General features: G+C 38.4%; 1 protein-coding gene across 1 annotated transcript; it reads right to left on the bottom strand.

Annotated features, from left to right (window-relative positions):
• Positions 1-12,963: 12,963 nt before the first annotated feature.
• Positions 12,964-14,814, bottom strand: SCG2 (secretogranin II). Its single transcript, XM_060107218.1, has one exon. The coding sequence runs from the start codon at positions 14,812-14,814 to the stop codon at positions 12,964-12,966; it is 1,851 nt and encodes a 616-aa protein (XP_059963201.1).
• Between the last annotated feature and the right edge of the window lie 1,243 nt (positions 14,815-16,057).

The raw sequence follows: 16,057 nt of genomic DNA, 5'->3' as shown, positions 1-16,057 counted from the left end.
TATTGGAGTATAATTGCTTTACAATAGTGTGTCAGTTTCTGCTTTATAACAAAGTGAATCAGCTATATGTATACATATATCCCCATATCTCTTCCCTCTTGCGTCTCCCTCCCACCCCCCCATCTCACCCCTCTAGGTAGTCACAAAGCACCGAGCTGATCTCCCTGTGTTATGTGGCCGCTTCCCACTAGCTATACCTTTCTCCAAAGAAGATATACAGATTGCCAGCAAACATATGAAAGGATGCTCAACATCACTAATCATTAGAGTAATGCAAGTCAAAGCTACAATGAGGTATCACCTCACACTGGTCAGAATGGCCATCATCAAAAAATCTACAAACAATAAATGCTGGAGAGGGTATGGAGAAAAGGGAACTCTCTTGCACTGCTCGTGGGAATGTAAATTGACACAGTAACTATGGAGAACAGTATGGAGGTTCCTTAAAAAACTAAAAATAGTACTACCATACAACCCAGCAATCCCACTATTGGGCATATACCCTGAGAAAACCATAATTCAAAGAGTCATGTACCACAAGGTTTGTTGCAGCTTTGTTTACAATAGCCAGGACATGGAAGCAACCTAACTGTCCATCGACAGAAGAATGGGTAAAGAAGCTGTGGCACATATATACAATGGAATATTACTCAGCCATAAAAAGGAACAAATTGAGTTATTTATAGTGAGTGGATGGGCCTAGAGACTGTCATACAGAGTGAAGTAAGTCAGAAAGAAAAACAAATACCGTATGCTAACACATATATATGGAATCTAAAAAAAAAAAAAAAAGGTTTTGAAGAACCTAGGGACAGGACAGGAATAAAGACACAGACATAGAGAATTGACTTGAGGACACAGGGAGGGGGAAGTGTAAGGTGGGACGAAGTGAGAGAGTGGCATGGACATACATATACTACCAAAACAATACATTCTTACTTGAAAAAGTCTTGAGAATGGAAAGTGGAGTGGATGTAGCCATATGTAAATGATATGGAAATTAACTATAAATACACATGTGGCTTTGGCCCTCCAGAAAAAGAAACTTGCTGATGATTGCTGTAATAAACCCCTTAGAAGGTAGACACTGTCTGAACACTTGCAGACAAATTGCCATCTTTGTTCCAAATCAAAAGGCTTAAATCTGCCAGGAAAACTCCACTGGCTTTTCAGTCCCTGGTTCTTTTCACCCTTCAGAAGTTCCCTCATCAAAGCCCATGGGACTTCCTAGCCTTACAACTGTCAGGAAGAATAGTTGCAGCATAAATATCATTAGCCGTAATAGCTAAGTATTTGGGCTAGCATAACTTATATCAGCATGTGACCAATTTCCATAGCATTTATAATAACTGATTTTTTTTCTTGTATGGGGTAAAATAACTATAATTCTCACCTATATTGATAAAAATACCAAAATAACTATAATTTTGTAATGGTAGAGAACTATGGCATTTTAGAGGATTGTCTAATCATGGCATCGGCCCTTCTGATAATGCATAAGTTAAACTGAAAAAAATAACTGGGTCCAGTTGTCACAAGCTGACAGCTCTTAACTATCCCCTTTCTGCGAATGCTAAGGTACAGAAGTAATTGAGTTCCAAAGCTGCTGCTATGTTTCCTTTAGGCAAAAGTAAAAGACTTCGTAAAGAAAGATATTGAAATCTGGATCAAAAGTTTTATTTCAGGGCTTCCCTGGTGGCGCAGTGGTTGAGAGTCCGCCTGCCGGTGCAGGGGACACGGGTTCGTGCACCGGTCCGGGAAGATCCCACATACCATGGAGCGGCTAGGCCCGTGAGCCATGGCCGCTGAGCCTGCGCATCCGGAGCCTGTACTCCGCAACAGGAGAGACCACAACAGTGAGAAGCCCATGTACCGCAAAAAAAAAAAAAAAGAAAGAAAAGTTTTATTTCATTAATTTTATTCTGTAAAAATTTAATTACTTTACTAATGTTATTTAATTACTTTAACTAATGTTATTAATTTTCATTAATTTCATTCTGAAAAATTTAAAATGAGTCTAATCAATTTGTATTGATATAATAAAATTGATATTTCTTTATTTTTTCAATAAAGATTTACCTTATTTCACTGTCCTAAATTTTAAAAATCCTTTTTTTTATTCAAAGAGAAAGTCACAAAAATTATAATCATCCTCATCAGTTCACTCAGTCCCATGTAATTAATTTTTTTATCTTGATCTTTTGTTAGCACTTTAATGAATTCATCAGTTTTCCATTAGAGTTCTGAAAATGCTTATTCATTCAGTTCAGCAGTATAGTCAGTTACCAGAAACCTGTACTTGTCAGAGCCTTTTCCATGAATTCCTTGAAGATGAAACCCTTCTACAGGAACATTTTTGAAAAAGCATCAGAGTACACCCAAAATTGTCTATAAATGACAAAAGACTTAAAAATGACCACAGTTAAAGATTTGATGAACATTCATAATAATGCAATTGACAAGGAAATTTAGTTATTTCTGAGATATACATTTTAAAATAATAACTAGAATTATGATTTATAACATTATACCAGAACATATAAGATTTTTAGGAATTCTATGTAATGTCTGAAACAATTATATTAACATATTTCCGTACAAATAACCTAAAGAAAGTTTAGTATTAGTTTTTTGTTCTTTTAAATTTTTTTATTTTATTTAATTTACTTTTTTATACAGTAGGTTCTTATTAGTCATCAATTTTATACACATCAGTGTATACATGTCAATACCAATCTCCCAATTCATTATACAACCATCCGCACCCCCCGCGGCTTTCCCCCCTTGGTGTCCATACGTTTCTTCTCTACATCTGTGTCTCAACTTCTGTCCTGCAAACCGGCTCATCTGTACCATTTTTCTAGGTTCCACATACATGTGTCAATATACGTTATTTATTTTTCACTTTCTGACTTACTTCACTCTGCATGACAGTCTCTACATACATCCATGTCTCAACAGATGACCCAATTTCCTTCCTTTTATGGCTGAGTAATATTCCACTGTATATACGTACCACATCTTCTTTAACCATTCGTCTGTCAATGGGCATTTAGGTTGCTTCCATGAACTGGCTATTGTAAATAGTGCTGCAATGAAAATTGGGGTGCATGTGTCTTTTTGAATTATGGTTTTCTATGGATATATGCCCAATAGTGGGATTGCTGGATCATATGGTAGTTCTATTTTTAGTTTTTTAAGGAACGTCCATAGTGTTCTCCATAGTGGCTGTATCAATTTACATCCCCACCAACAGTGCAAGAGGGTTCCCCTTTCTCCACAGCCTCTCCAGCATTTGTTGTTTGTAGATATTCTGATAATGCCCATTCTAACTGCTGTGAGGTGATACCTCATTATAGTTTTGACTTGCCTTTTTCTAATAATTAGTGATGTTAAACACCTTTTCATGTATTTCTTGGCCAACTGTATCTCTTCTTTGGAGAAATGTCTATTTAGGTCTTCTGCCCATTTTTGGACTGGGTTGTTTGTTTCTTTAATATTGAGCTGCATGAGTTATTTATATATTTTGGAGATTAATCCTTTGTCCGTTGATTCATTTGCAAATATTTTCTCCCATTCTAAGGGTTGTCTTTTCGTCTTGTTTATGGTTTCCTTTGCTGTGCAAAAGGTTTTAAGTTTCATTAGGTTGCATTTGTTTATTTTTTTTAATTTCCATTACTCTAGGAAGTGGATCAAAAAAGATCTTGCTGTAATTTATGTCAAAGAGTGTTCTTCCTGTTTTCCTCTAACTGTTCTATAGTATTTAGTTTTACATTTAGGTCTTGAATCCATTTTGAGTTTATTTTTGTGTATGGTGTTAGGGAGTGTTCTAAGTTCATTCTTTTACATGTAGCTGTCCAGTTTTCCCAGCACCATTTATTGAAGAGACTGTCTTTTCTCCATTGTATATTCTTGCCTCCTTTGTTGTAGATCAGTTGACCATAGGTGAATAGGTTTACCTCTGGGCTTTCAATCTCGTTCCATTGATCTATGTTTCTGTTTTTGTGCCAGTACATTATTATATTGATGACTGTAGCTTTGTAGTATAGTCTGAAGTCAGGGAGTCTGATTCCTCCAGCTCCATTTTTTTCCCTCAAGACTGCTTTGGCTATTTTGGGTCTTTTGTGTCTCCATACAAATTTTAAGGTCTTTTGTTCTAGTTCTGTAAAAAATGCCATTAGTAATTTGATAGGGATTGCATTGAATCTGTAGATTGCTTTGGGTAGTATAGTCATTTTCACAATATTGATTCTTCCAATCCAAGAACATGGTATATCTCTCCATCTGTTGGTATCATCTTTAATTTCTTTCATCAGTGTCTTATAGTTTTCTGCATACAGGTTTTTTCTCTCCCTAGGCCGGTTTATTCCTAGGTATTTGATTCTTATTGTTACAATGGTAAATGGGAGTGTTTCCTTAATTTCTCTTTCAGATTTTTCATCATTAGTGTATAGGAATGCAAGAGATATCTGTACATTAATTTTGTATCCTGCAACTTTACCAAATTCATTGATTAGCTCCAGAAGTTTTCTGGTGGCATCTTAAGGATTCTCTATGTATAGTATCATGTCATCTGCAAACAGTGACAGTTTTACTTCTTCTTTTCCAATTTGTATTCCTTTTATTTCTTTTTCTTCTCTGGTTGCCATGGCTAGGACTTCCAAAACTATGTTGAAAAATAGTGGTGAGAATACATATTCTTGTCTCGTTCCTGATCTTAGAGGAAATGCTTTCAGTTTTTCACCATTGAAAATGATGTTTGCTATGGGTTTGTCATATATGGCCTTTATTATGTTGAGGTATGCTCCCTCTATGCCCACATTCTGGAGAGTTTTCATCATAAATGGGCGTTGAATTTTGTCAAAAGCTTTTTCTGCATCTATTGAGATGATCATATGGTTTTTCTTCTCCAATTTTTAATATGGTGTATCACATTGATTGATTTGCATATATTGAAGAATCCTTGCATCCCTGGGATAAATCCCACTTGATCATGGTGCATGGTTCCTTTAATGTGTTGTTGGATTCTGTTTGTTAGTATTTTGTTCAAGATTTTTGCATCTATATTCATCAGTAATGTTCGTCTGTACTTTTTTTTTGTAGTATCTTTGTCTGGTTTTGGTATCAGGGTGATGGTAGCCTCATAGAATGAGTTTGGGAATGTTCCTTCCTCCACAATTTTTTAGAAGAGTTTGAGAAGGATGGGTGTTAGCTCTTCTCTAAATGTTTGATCGAATTCACCTGTGAAGCCATCTGGTCCTGGACTTCTGTTTGTTGGAAGATTTTTAATCACAGTTTCAATTTCATTACTTGTGATTGTTCTGTTTATATTTTCTATTTCTTCCTGGTTCAGTCTTAGAAGGTTATACCTTTCTAAGAATTTGTCCATTTCTTCCATGTTGTCCATTTTATTGGCATAAAGTTGCTTGTAGTAGTCTCTTAGCACGTTTTGTATTTCTGCAGTGTCTGTTGTAAGTTCTCCTTTTTCATTTCAATTTATTGATTTGAGTCCTCTCCCTCTTTTTCTTGATGAGTCTGGCTAATCAATTTTGTTTATCTTCTCAAAGAACCAGCTTTTAGTTTTATTGATCTTTGCTATTGTTTTCTTTGTTTCTATTTCATTTATTTCTGCTCTGATCTTTATGATTTCTTTCCTTCTGCTAACTTCGTGTTTTGTTTCTTCTTCTTTCTCTAGTTCCTTTGAGTGTAAGGTTAGGTTTTTTATTTGAGATTTTTCTTGTTTCTTGAGGTAGGCTTGTATAGCTATAATATTCCCTCTTAAAAATGCCTTTGCTGCATGCCATAGGCTTTGGATTGTCGTGTTTTCATTGTCATTTGTATCTAGGTATATTTTGATTTCCTCTTTGATTTCTTCAGTGATCTCTTGCTTATTTAGTAACATATTGTTTAGCCTCCATGTGTTTGTGTTTTTTACGATTTTTTCCCTATAATTCATTTCTAATCTCATAGCATTGTGGTCAGGAAAGATGCTTGATAGGATTTCAATTTTCTTAAATTTACTGAGGCTTGATCTGTAAGCCAAGATGTGATCAATCCTGTAGCATGTTCTGTGCACACTTGAGAAGAAATTGTAATCTGCTGTTTTTAGATGGAATGTCCTATAAATGTCAATTAAATCTATCTGGCTTATTGTGTCATTTAAAGCTTCTGTTTCCTTATTTATTTTCATTTTGGATGATCTGTCCATTGGTGTAAGTGAGGTGTTAAAGTCCCCCACTATTATTGTGTTACTGTTGGTTTCCTCTTTTATAGCTGTTTGCAGTTGCCTTATGTATTGAGCTGCTCCTATGTTGGGTGCATATATATTTATAATTGTTTTATCTTCTTCTTGGCTTCATCCCTTGATCATCATGTAGTGTCCTTCCTTGTCCCTTGTAACATTCTTTGTTTTAAAGTCTATTTCATCCTATATGAGTATTGCTACTCCAGCTTTCTTTTGATTTCCATTTACATGCAATGTCTTTTTCCATCCCCACACTTTTAGTATGTATGTGTCCCTAGGTGTGGAGTGGGTCTCTTGTAGACAGCATATAGATGGGCCTTGTTTTTGTTTTGTTTTGTTTTGTTTTTTTGTTTTGTTTTGTTTGCAGTACATGGGCCTCTCACTGTTGTGGTCTTTCCCATTGTGGAGTACAGGCTCCAGACATGCAGGCTCAGCAACCATGGCTCACAGGCCCAGCTGCTCCACGGCATGTGAGATCTTCCCAGACTGGGGCATGAACCCATGTCCCCTGCATCAGCAGGTGGACTCTCAACCACTGCAACACCAGGGAAGCCCTGGGTCTTGTTTCTGTATCCATTCAGCAAGCCTGTGTCTTTTGTTTGGTGCATTTAATCCATTCACATTTAAGGTAATTATTGATATGTTTGTTCCTATGACCATTTTCTTAATTGTTTTGCGTTTGTTTTTGCAAGTTCTTTTCTTCTGTTGTGGTTCCCACTTAGAGAAGTTCCTTTAGCATTTGTTGTAGAGTTGGTTTGGTGGTGCTGAATTCTCTTAGCTTTTGCTTCTCTGTAAAGCTTTTGATTTCTGCATCGAATCTGAATGAGATCCTTGCCGGGTAGAGTAATCTTGGTTGTAGGTTCTTCCTTTTCATCACTTTAAGTATATCATGCCACTCTTTTCTGGCTTGTAGTGTTTCTGCTGAGAAATCAGCTGTTAACCTTATAGGAGTTCCCTTGTATGTTATTTGCCACTTTTCCCGTGCTGCTTTCAATAATTTTTCTTTGTCTTAAATTTTTGCCAATTTGATTACTATGTGTCTCAGTGTGTTTCTCTTTGGGTTTATCCTGTAGGTGACTTGCTGCACTTCCTGGACTTGGGTGGCTATTTCTTTTCCCATGCTAGGGAAGTTTTCGAGTATAACCTCTTCAAATATTTTCTCTAGTCCTTTCTCTCCCTCTTCTCCTTCTGGGACCCCTATAAGGTGAATGTTGTTGCATTTAATGGTGTCCCAGAGGTCTCTTAGCCTTTCTTCATTTCTTTTCATTCTTTTTTCTTTATTCTGTTCTGCAGCAGTGAATTCCACCATTCTGTTTTCCAGGTCACTTATCCGTTCTTCTGCCTCAGTTATTCTGCTATTGATTCCTTCTAGTATAATTTTCGTTTCAGTTATTGTATTGTTCATCTCTGTTTGTTTGTTCTTTAATTCTTCTAGGTCTTTGTTAAACATTTCTTGCATCTTCTCGATCTATGCCTCCATTCTTTTTCCGAGGTCCTGGATCATCTTCACTATCATTATTCTGAATTCTTTTTCTGGAAGGTTGCCTATCTCCACTTCATTTAGTTATTTTTCTGGGGTTTTAGCTTGTTCCTTCATCTGGTACATAGCCCTCTGCCTTTTCATCTTGTCTACCTTTCTGTGAATGTGCTTTCTTTCCACGGGCTGCAGGATTGTAGTTCTTCTTGCTTCTTCTGTCTGCCCTCTGGTGGGTGAGGCTATCTAAGAGGCTTGTGTAAGTTTCCTAATGGAAGGTACTGGTGGTGGGTAGAGCTGACTGTTGCTCTGTTGGGCAGTGCTCAGTAAAACTTTAATCCACTTGACTGCTGATGGGTGGGGTTGGGTTCCCTCCCTGTTGGTTGTTTGGCCTGAGGCAACCCAACACTGGAGTCTACTTGGGCTCTTTATTTGGTCTAGTGATAGACTCTGTGAGGGCTCATGCCAAGGAGTATTTCCCAGAACTTCTGCTGCCAGTGTCCTTGTCCCCACATTGAGCCACAGCCACCCCCCTCCTCTGCAGAAGGCCCTTCAACACTAGCAGGTTGGTCTGGTTCAGTCTCCCCTGTGGTCACTGCTCCTTCCAATGGGTCCCAATGTGCACACTACTTTGTGTGTGCCCTCCAAGAGTAGAGTCTCTTTGTTCCCCTGTCCTGTTGAAGTCCTGAAATCAAATCTCACCAGGCTTCAAAGTCTGATTCTCTAGAAATTCCTCCTCCTGTTGCCGGAGCCCCAGGTTGGGAAGCCTGACGTGGGGCTCAGAACCTTCACTCCAGTGGGTGGACTTCTGTGGTATAAGTGTTCTGCAGTCTGTGAGTCACCGACCCAGAAGTTATGGGATTTGATTTTACTGTGATTGTGCCCCTCCTACCACCTCATTGTGGCTTCTCCTTTGTCTTTGGATGTGGGGTATCTTTTTTGGTTAGTTCCAGTGTCTTCCTGTCAGTGATTGTCCAGCAGCTAGTTGTGATTCTGCTGTTCTCACAAGAGTGAGTGAGAGCAAGTCATTCTACTCTGCCATCTTGGTTCCTAGTGCCACTATTCTAAATTTAAAGTCAAGTTCAATTCTTCCTTCTCTCCTATCTTTTCTCCCTTATTTCTTCATTCTCAATTCATTCATTTGGTCAATATCTATTTTCTGTGCACTTTTTATATTCCAGTAACTCTTATAGGAATCTAGAGATACCACAATGAATAAAACAAACAATAACTACCCTCAGGGAGATTACATGCTAGTGGTGGAGGAGTAGACAATAAAGAAAATAAAAGTGAAAATTAAGAATGTTAGATAAAAGTGCTAAGGATAAAAAATCAGGCAATGAATGGAGATAGGAAAAGTGTGTAGGAGTTGAAATTTTAGAAAGAGTGGCATCAAGAAGTCAATATTTGTACAGAAAACTTGAAGGAAGTAAGAGAGAAAACCATGTAGATATTTGGGGAAATAGCACTTCTGAAGGAGGAAAGAGCAATTGCAAAACTCTTGAGGCATATTCAAGGAACAGTGAGAAAGCCAGTGCAGGCAGAAAAGAGAGTAATGCAGAGAGTACTAGGAAACTCAGAGCCAGATCATGCAGTTGTAGGAGAGAAGGTAAGAGTGGGTGGAGAATTGGACTTTACTAGAATTCTTGTTCAGCAAAGAAGTTACAATGAAACACAAGAGACAGAAGGGAGTTAATGTTTACAAAGGAATGACTATAATGATGAACCATGAAATTTAAACTTGACAACATGAGTGGTGAAGAATAAAGGGGATAAGAGAGAGTGGAAAGATGGTAGGATCCATAGGTTACATTTTTGGTGGGTGTGAGGGATTACTGGAATTAAGGTACTAGAGGCAGTACCATGGAAATATAGAAGGTGGTTGTTAGAGTGAAATGTTTGGAATTCAGTTTTAGGATAGATTGCAGTTATTAGTAAGGAAAGGAGCAAGGGCATAACCATGCAAGTGAATAGCTGATGGAGAATGGAGCCTGGAAAATATTGGAAAGATCATCTTTATGAATATTGAAAACAATAAGTATGAACACAGTAGCAGTTCTAGAAAAAGTGACAGTGATCAGGAACTATATTTAATGTGTGAGGGTAAGTGACCTGGGGCAGTAGATGTTTGCAACAGTGGGGGGTAAATGGTGGGTAGTAAGTGATGGCATGAGATTCAAAGTCAGATGTTTTTATGGAAGAGAGAAGATGTACTGTAAGCAGCAAAGAGGAGAAAGAGAGTTTCAGGGGAAATAGGAACCTCAGAGGAGAGGTAGGTTTTCCCCAGAGAAAGAAAGTTAAAAAGAACATTCACAGAAGAGTTTGAGGATGCAGGGGATTTTGCTGACGACTGACCTTGAGTATCAAAGACAACTGAGAAAAAGATATAGGATATGGGACAGAGTAGGAATCGGGGTCCAAAGAAGTGATATACAAAGTTTGGAGGGGTGAGTATGGGAAATGAGGGATGACTTGGAAGTCTTGTTATAAAGGGCACCATCAGCTTAGTCCTAACTGTCCCCAAAATGGGTAGGGTCAAGAGGCTGGGAGTGTTGAAGGAAGGGAAGGGTTGATAGGTGGTGGTCTTGCCAAAAGCATACAGAGTGCTAGGCCATCTGACTCCTGTCAAGGCATGGACTCCTAAAAATGGGTACAGTCGTAGTGCACCCTTCCAGCGGTGGCCTGCAGGGGGCATTTGTGAGGAGGGCTCAAGCTACTTCCTGACTTCTGCTGAAGGAGACTTCTGGCCAGAGAAAAGGGCAGTGTTGCCTTAATCCCAACTAGTTTGTCATCCACATCTTTGAATGCTACTTAGAGCTTAATTTCTTATGCTAGTAAGCAATGTACTAAAACACTTATGAAAAAAATACCTTTAGATCAGAAATAAATAAATCTGATGACTCAATAGCTCGGTATATGGTGGTGCTGCAAAAAGGCAAAGATGCTTGCTGACTAGTGTCTGAGAGAAGTCAGGTAAAGAATATATATCCCAAATTAATATATTTTCCCAACTGCCAATCCTGATGCCAGAAATATCACTGTTAGAGAATCAGGGAACTTCAAGTGTAACTGAGACTTTGAGAAAAAGCAGCACGGTGTAGCAGAATGAGTGCAGGGTTTGCCAGCCCACTGATGTGTGTGTAAATCCCAGCCTGCGGCCTCATCAGCTGTGCTGTGTCAATTAACTTGCTCTCATTTTCTAATCTTCCCGTAGAACATTCACACATCAATGTGAAGGCAAGTTTCTGTTGGGTGGACATGTGCCAAGGTCTCATTCTGCTTAGTGCAAGCATGGAGAGAGTCACGTGGCTGATTTATGGTACTAGGGGTGGCTGGCTGCATGAAACAGAAAATCGAAGAGAAAATGTAATGGGCAGGTGGTGTATGTGAACATCTGCAAAGCGTGGCATATAAATATGTACTTAGACTTTAAGCTGCACAAATATCCTGAATCTCTCCATAATCTTGAATTCATAGTACTACCCCATGAGGTATTTGAGTAAAAACCACTTATTAGAAACACTGTAGAGACAATTCCCCTCTAAGGTCTTAGATGATAGATTCTAGAATTCCATGAAAGTGTATGATAATTGGACAGAAAAGAGTCTGGGCAAAATTACGAAATAGGAAACCCTACATTCAGTGTTTTCCCCAAGCTGTGCAGGGCCTTCTCATTGCCTTTTAATCCAGGATTGTCCCTCCCCCACCACCCATCACACACACACACACACACACACACAAACACAAGTGACCTCCCTTGGAAGTGACCCATACTGAGACTACATAAGCCTCCCACCACCCCACATCCAATGCCCCATCCCTCAGCTGAAACGGCCCTCCCCAGAGAGGCAGTATAGTGAAGTGGTTAAGAACACAGGATTTGGCAATTTATAATACTGGGTGACTTGGGGGAAGTTATTTAAACTTTCTGAGTTTTGCTTTTTCTGATGTAAAAGGGTGATAATAAGTGGCCCTTGATAGTGATACAGTACAAACTGAATGAGATAAAGTGTTTAGTATTGTGCCTGGTGCAAAATAAATATTCAGTAAATAGTAACTGTGATTTATTTCCTTGGTTTTTTACGACCACTGTTGCTTTGTTGCTCTCTATATTTTCTCACTGCTGTTGTTGTTGATTCCCTGTTGATATATCAGGATGCTGATAGCATCTACCCCTGAAGTGATGCACATCATAACAATTATGTACTGCTTAGCCTACTCAGGATTCTCTCTAACCCGTGGACAAGAGAGAGGGCAGCTGAGGTATTCCCACTGTGCCTAAGCCATTCACTTACCTGACAGTCAGTTTGGGGATCCTTTGGCCCCTCTCAAACCATACAAAAGAGTAGCAGCCTTGTCTTCTGGGGACCAGGGTGACCTGAGAATAGGTAGATTGCTTCCAATATAGTAGATTGCTATAACTGTTTCTGACTGCCCCGTACACACCTCTTCTTTTTTAGTGCTGGTTATGGAAGACTTAAATGTTTGCATTTATATAAATCAAGGGTAAAAGGTATAAATATGATACCAAAAGTCTTATTCCATAATCATATATATGAGAAAAACTATAGGCAAGCATTAGGTAGTGGGCTGCTAGAGGATGTTTCATTCTACAAATATGTAGTATGGTTGTATGTTTAAATTCCTTATTTCTTACCTGGATAGACTGTGGAAGGTGATGATTTTCTCTTTTAACTCCATACTGCTTGCTCCATAGTCACCGTCTCTGGTTTTCCAGAATGAATAACCCACAGTTATCCAGAAATAACATTTATTAAACAACAACAAAACACACAATAGAAAAGGCCTTATAAATAAAACTATATATTTATAATGCTTTATTTTTTTTTGCTCCAATACTCCACAAAACACTACAGACAGTAACAAAATAATTCAATAAGTATTAAAAACTTTCAAGAGAATTATAGGACACTCTTTGTCATATGTGAGCATTAACAATGCCACAGCCATTAGATACACTATTAAACACTATCATAGATATCTTTCTTGAATAAGGGATATGATTAATATTTTTATTCAGAAGTCATAACATTTACACATATCCATACACAAGAGAACAGCTCAGAGTTAGTGAAGTAGACACCCCAGTGAAATGGAATCATCTGCCTGTACATCATTTAAAGGTATAACAGTGTTAACAAGATAGACGTCAACACACTAAAGAGAAATGTTGGTGTTTGCTTGGGGTGGGAGGGGTGAAAGTAGGGCAATTAATGAAAACTGCTTACATATTTTCCATTGCTCTCTTAGCAATATGCTCCCTTCCCTTTTCTGCCTTTTCTTGGTTGAGGTATTCCAGCACTTTCATTAACAGATCTTCATCCAAGTACGGTCTGTTGGGGGTATCGTCACTCTTCAGGGACCCCACAGGGGGCCTTTTGCTTACCAAGGCCAGTTTGTCAGTCTCCTGAGAGCTGTGTTGATTCAAACGCTCTTTGAGGGCCTGCTCGATTTGGTTCTCTTCCTGTAGATCATCTTCAGATGAGCCTTGACTAGGAACTCGCTTCACTTGGTTTGAATTCATGATCTCAGGGTATTTAACTAGCATCTTGGCCAAGTACTCTCCTATTTCTTGATCCTTTTCATTCAGCTTTTCATATGCCATTTGTCTGTTTTCAACATCTGGCATCCAGACAGCTTTGGGAAGTTGGTTTGCTTTAGACCTTCCAGGACCATAGGGGAGTCTTGACAGAACCTTCTCTCGGTTATACTGATTGGGAAAATATGGAGGCTTTTGATTTGCTGCATTTTCCATCCCTAAAAGATTTAAAATGTCCTCAACACTGAGCCCATCTGGTAGAGCCTCTGCCACAGCACGACCAGGTGTTTTGGGGTAGCCATTCTTGGGGAGCATCTTATTTTGGAACAGATCTGGATGGTCTAAGTCAACCTCTGAGATGTCTTCAGGGTCAAGGGGAATATCAAGCTCCTGCTCTGGTTCCACTGATACATTTGGCTTCTCTCCAGTTTTGAGCATGTCAATTAAGTCTTCAGGGGGTATTTGTAAATTCCTTGAGATTTCAATCAGCTGATAAATAGATTGAGAATCAAGTGGTTTCTCAAAAAGCCTAGTTGCTCTTTCCCCATTTTCCCCATTCTGTGACCTCTCACTTCCCACAGCATTCACTAACCTTTTCAGATAGGCAATTACTTTGGAGACATCATCTGAGAGTTGGTCTTTACTCTCTTTCTGGAAATCTTCATCCTGGAGGCCCAGCTGCCCTGAACGCTTCATTTCATCATTGATTTGTTCATTTTTTTCTATATTCTCTTTGCTGTCTCTTACCTGTTCCTGGGTTTGACTCTCTATTTTTTCCTCTACTGGGTTCCAATCTTCTCCTCCAACCACGTCTTCATAGGCAATGTTATTAGCCTTGTAGATATCATCTTCATCATCTGTGTAAAGTTTTTGCTCCTCATCAACCCTCTCACGCTTCTGGTTGTTTGGTCCAGTCAGTTTCCCCAGCTCTTGAAAGACAGATTCTAACGTAGCAAGGCTTTGAGGAGTATATTGTTCCTCTACTATTTCATTTGTGCGTTTAAAGGGGTTGTCCCTGGAATTCTCTTCATATGTAGGAGGGAATCTCATGTGCTTGAGTTTTCTCTCCAGCCACTGATGAGTCTCATAATCGTCAGGCATGTCCATTGGAAAGTTCTTTTCTGAATTCAAGGTATAGGGCTTGTTTTCTTTTGGTGCAGACTGGGGCTCATTTTCGGCCTGTCTCAAAGCTTCAAGTATTATCTTCATCCACTCATCTTCACTCAGGGAATCCCTTGAACTTTCTGGCAAGTCACCATTTTCTTTTTGCTGAAGGGGCACAGAGACACCTTGGTAGGGATTGTAGTCTAGGCTGCTTTCTTCTTTGTGAGCTTGTTGTCGGAGCTTTTCTATGTACTCCAAAGCCCTGATCATTTCAGGACTGGGAAACCTTTGGACATTTTCCAATCTGATATCTGGTTCCTTCTGAAGCAGCTGGTTTCTCTGAAATGAAGCTGCTTCGGCCTCAGAGAGGAGGAAAATTAAAGAGATGAGAGACAGGGCTGCTCCAAGCCAGTGAGTCTTAGCTTCTGCCATGTTTGAAAGATTTCCTTAAAGCACAGAAAACATGAGTTAACACAAATGAAACAGACTAATAGACGCTATAGCAAAAGAGGTTATTGACCATTGAGGGGAAAAAGAAACCATAGTAGAGATTATTCCACATTAATTTAGGATGACTCTTTTTAAAATCTATAAGTATTTCCTACACAATCCTCACAAGCTAACCACAGGAATCTTTAGCAAAATTGTTACCCATTTGCATCAAATTGTATGGCATTCTCTTGGTTAAAATAATAGCAAAAACACTGATAGGAAGTTTCTCAAATTTCACTTTTTAATTTATAAAACATGTTGTTTGTTTCATAGTATGCATTGTTTCTGTTAAGTAAAGACTTTCCAAGATGAGTTTTAGTTATCTTGTACAGCATTCCTTCTGAAATCACTGGCAAAAAAATTAGCTGCATGTACACACACACACACACACACACACACACAGTTATCTCCTTATCAAAAAACATGTGATTTAGTTCCTGAATTGTCCATCTAATTTGTTGTAGACACACAGCAGCAGTGACATTATTATATATGATGAAGTGATATACTATGTTAATGTTAATCATACTGAATTATCTTGTGGATGAGTCCCATTCACATACATTTTCAGAAATAACTTGTTCTCACTCTGCCACTAAATCACACTATTAATTTTGGAAGGTCTATACCTTAATGACCTCCAGAATATGGGTCTTCTCAAGTCCCAGCTAGTAGGTAAACCTAATGAAGTTTTTCTTTAAATATCCCCAAAGCAGTATTTATTTACCCATTGAATTACAAAATATTTAATTTAGAAGTCTGATATTTTATAATTACTCATCTTGATTGACATGTAATAACACACAGGGTACTGTCAGGAAACACAAGCACAATAGCCAGAGTTACAAAAAATAATAAATCCATGATATCCAGTGAAGTTTATTTCAGTGTAAATGTACTAAAATATAAACTGTTTTAAAATATCTGCATTCCATATTTCTTCTAATAATTTTATTGTGACTGTCTTGTAAAATGAAATCATGGTTATATTTTTCCTCAGCCCTCAAGAGTGTATAGTAAATAATAACAGATGCTACACAGAGAACATAAGCTTTCTTAACCAGTCTATTTCTGAACTTGTGAGTGTTCAGATTCAGCTTGACTTATGTCTGTGTCTATTTGGGTGTGGACCTATGAAATCTTAAATTACTCATACTGTTAGAAAATCTTAAAATAACAACTA

This window comes from Mesoplodon densirostris, chromosome 8 (assembly GCF_025265405.1).
Source record: "Mesoplodon densirostris isolate mMesDen1 chromosome 8, mMesDen1 primary haplotype, whole genome shotgun sequence".
Lineage (NCBI taxonomy): Eukaryota > Metazoa > Chordata > Mammalia > Artiodactyla > Ziphiidae > Mesoplodon > Mesoplodon densirostris.
This window is presented reverse-complemented; position numbering and strand designations above follow the sequence as displayed.

What these genes read in the sequence shown, in the direction of transcription:
- SCG2 (XM_060107218.1), bottom strand. Translation starts at nt 14,814, where the DNA reads ATGGCAGAAGCTAAGACTCACTGGCTTGGAGCAGCCCTGTCTCTCATC.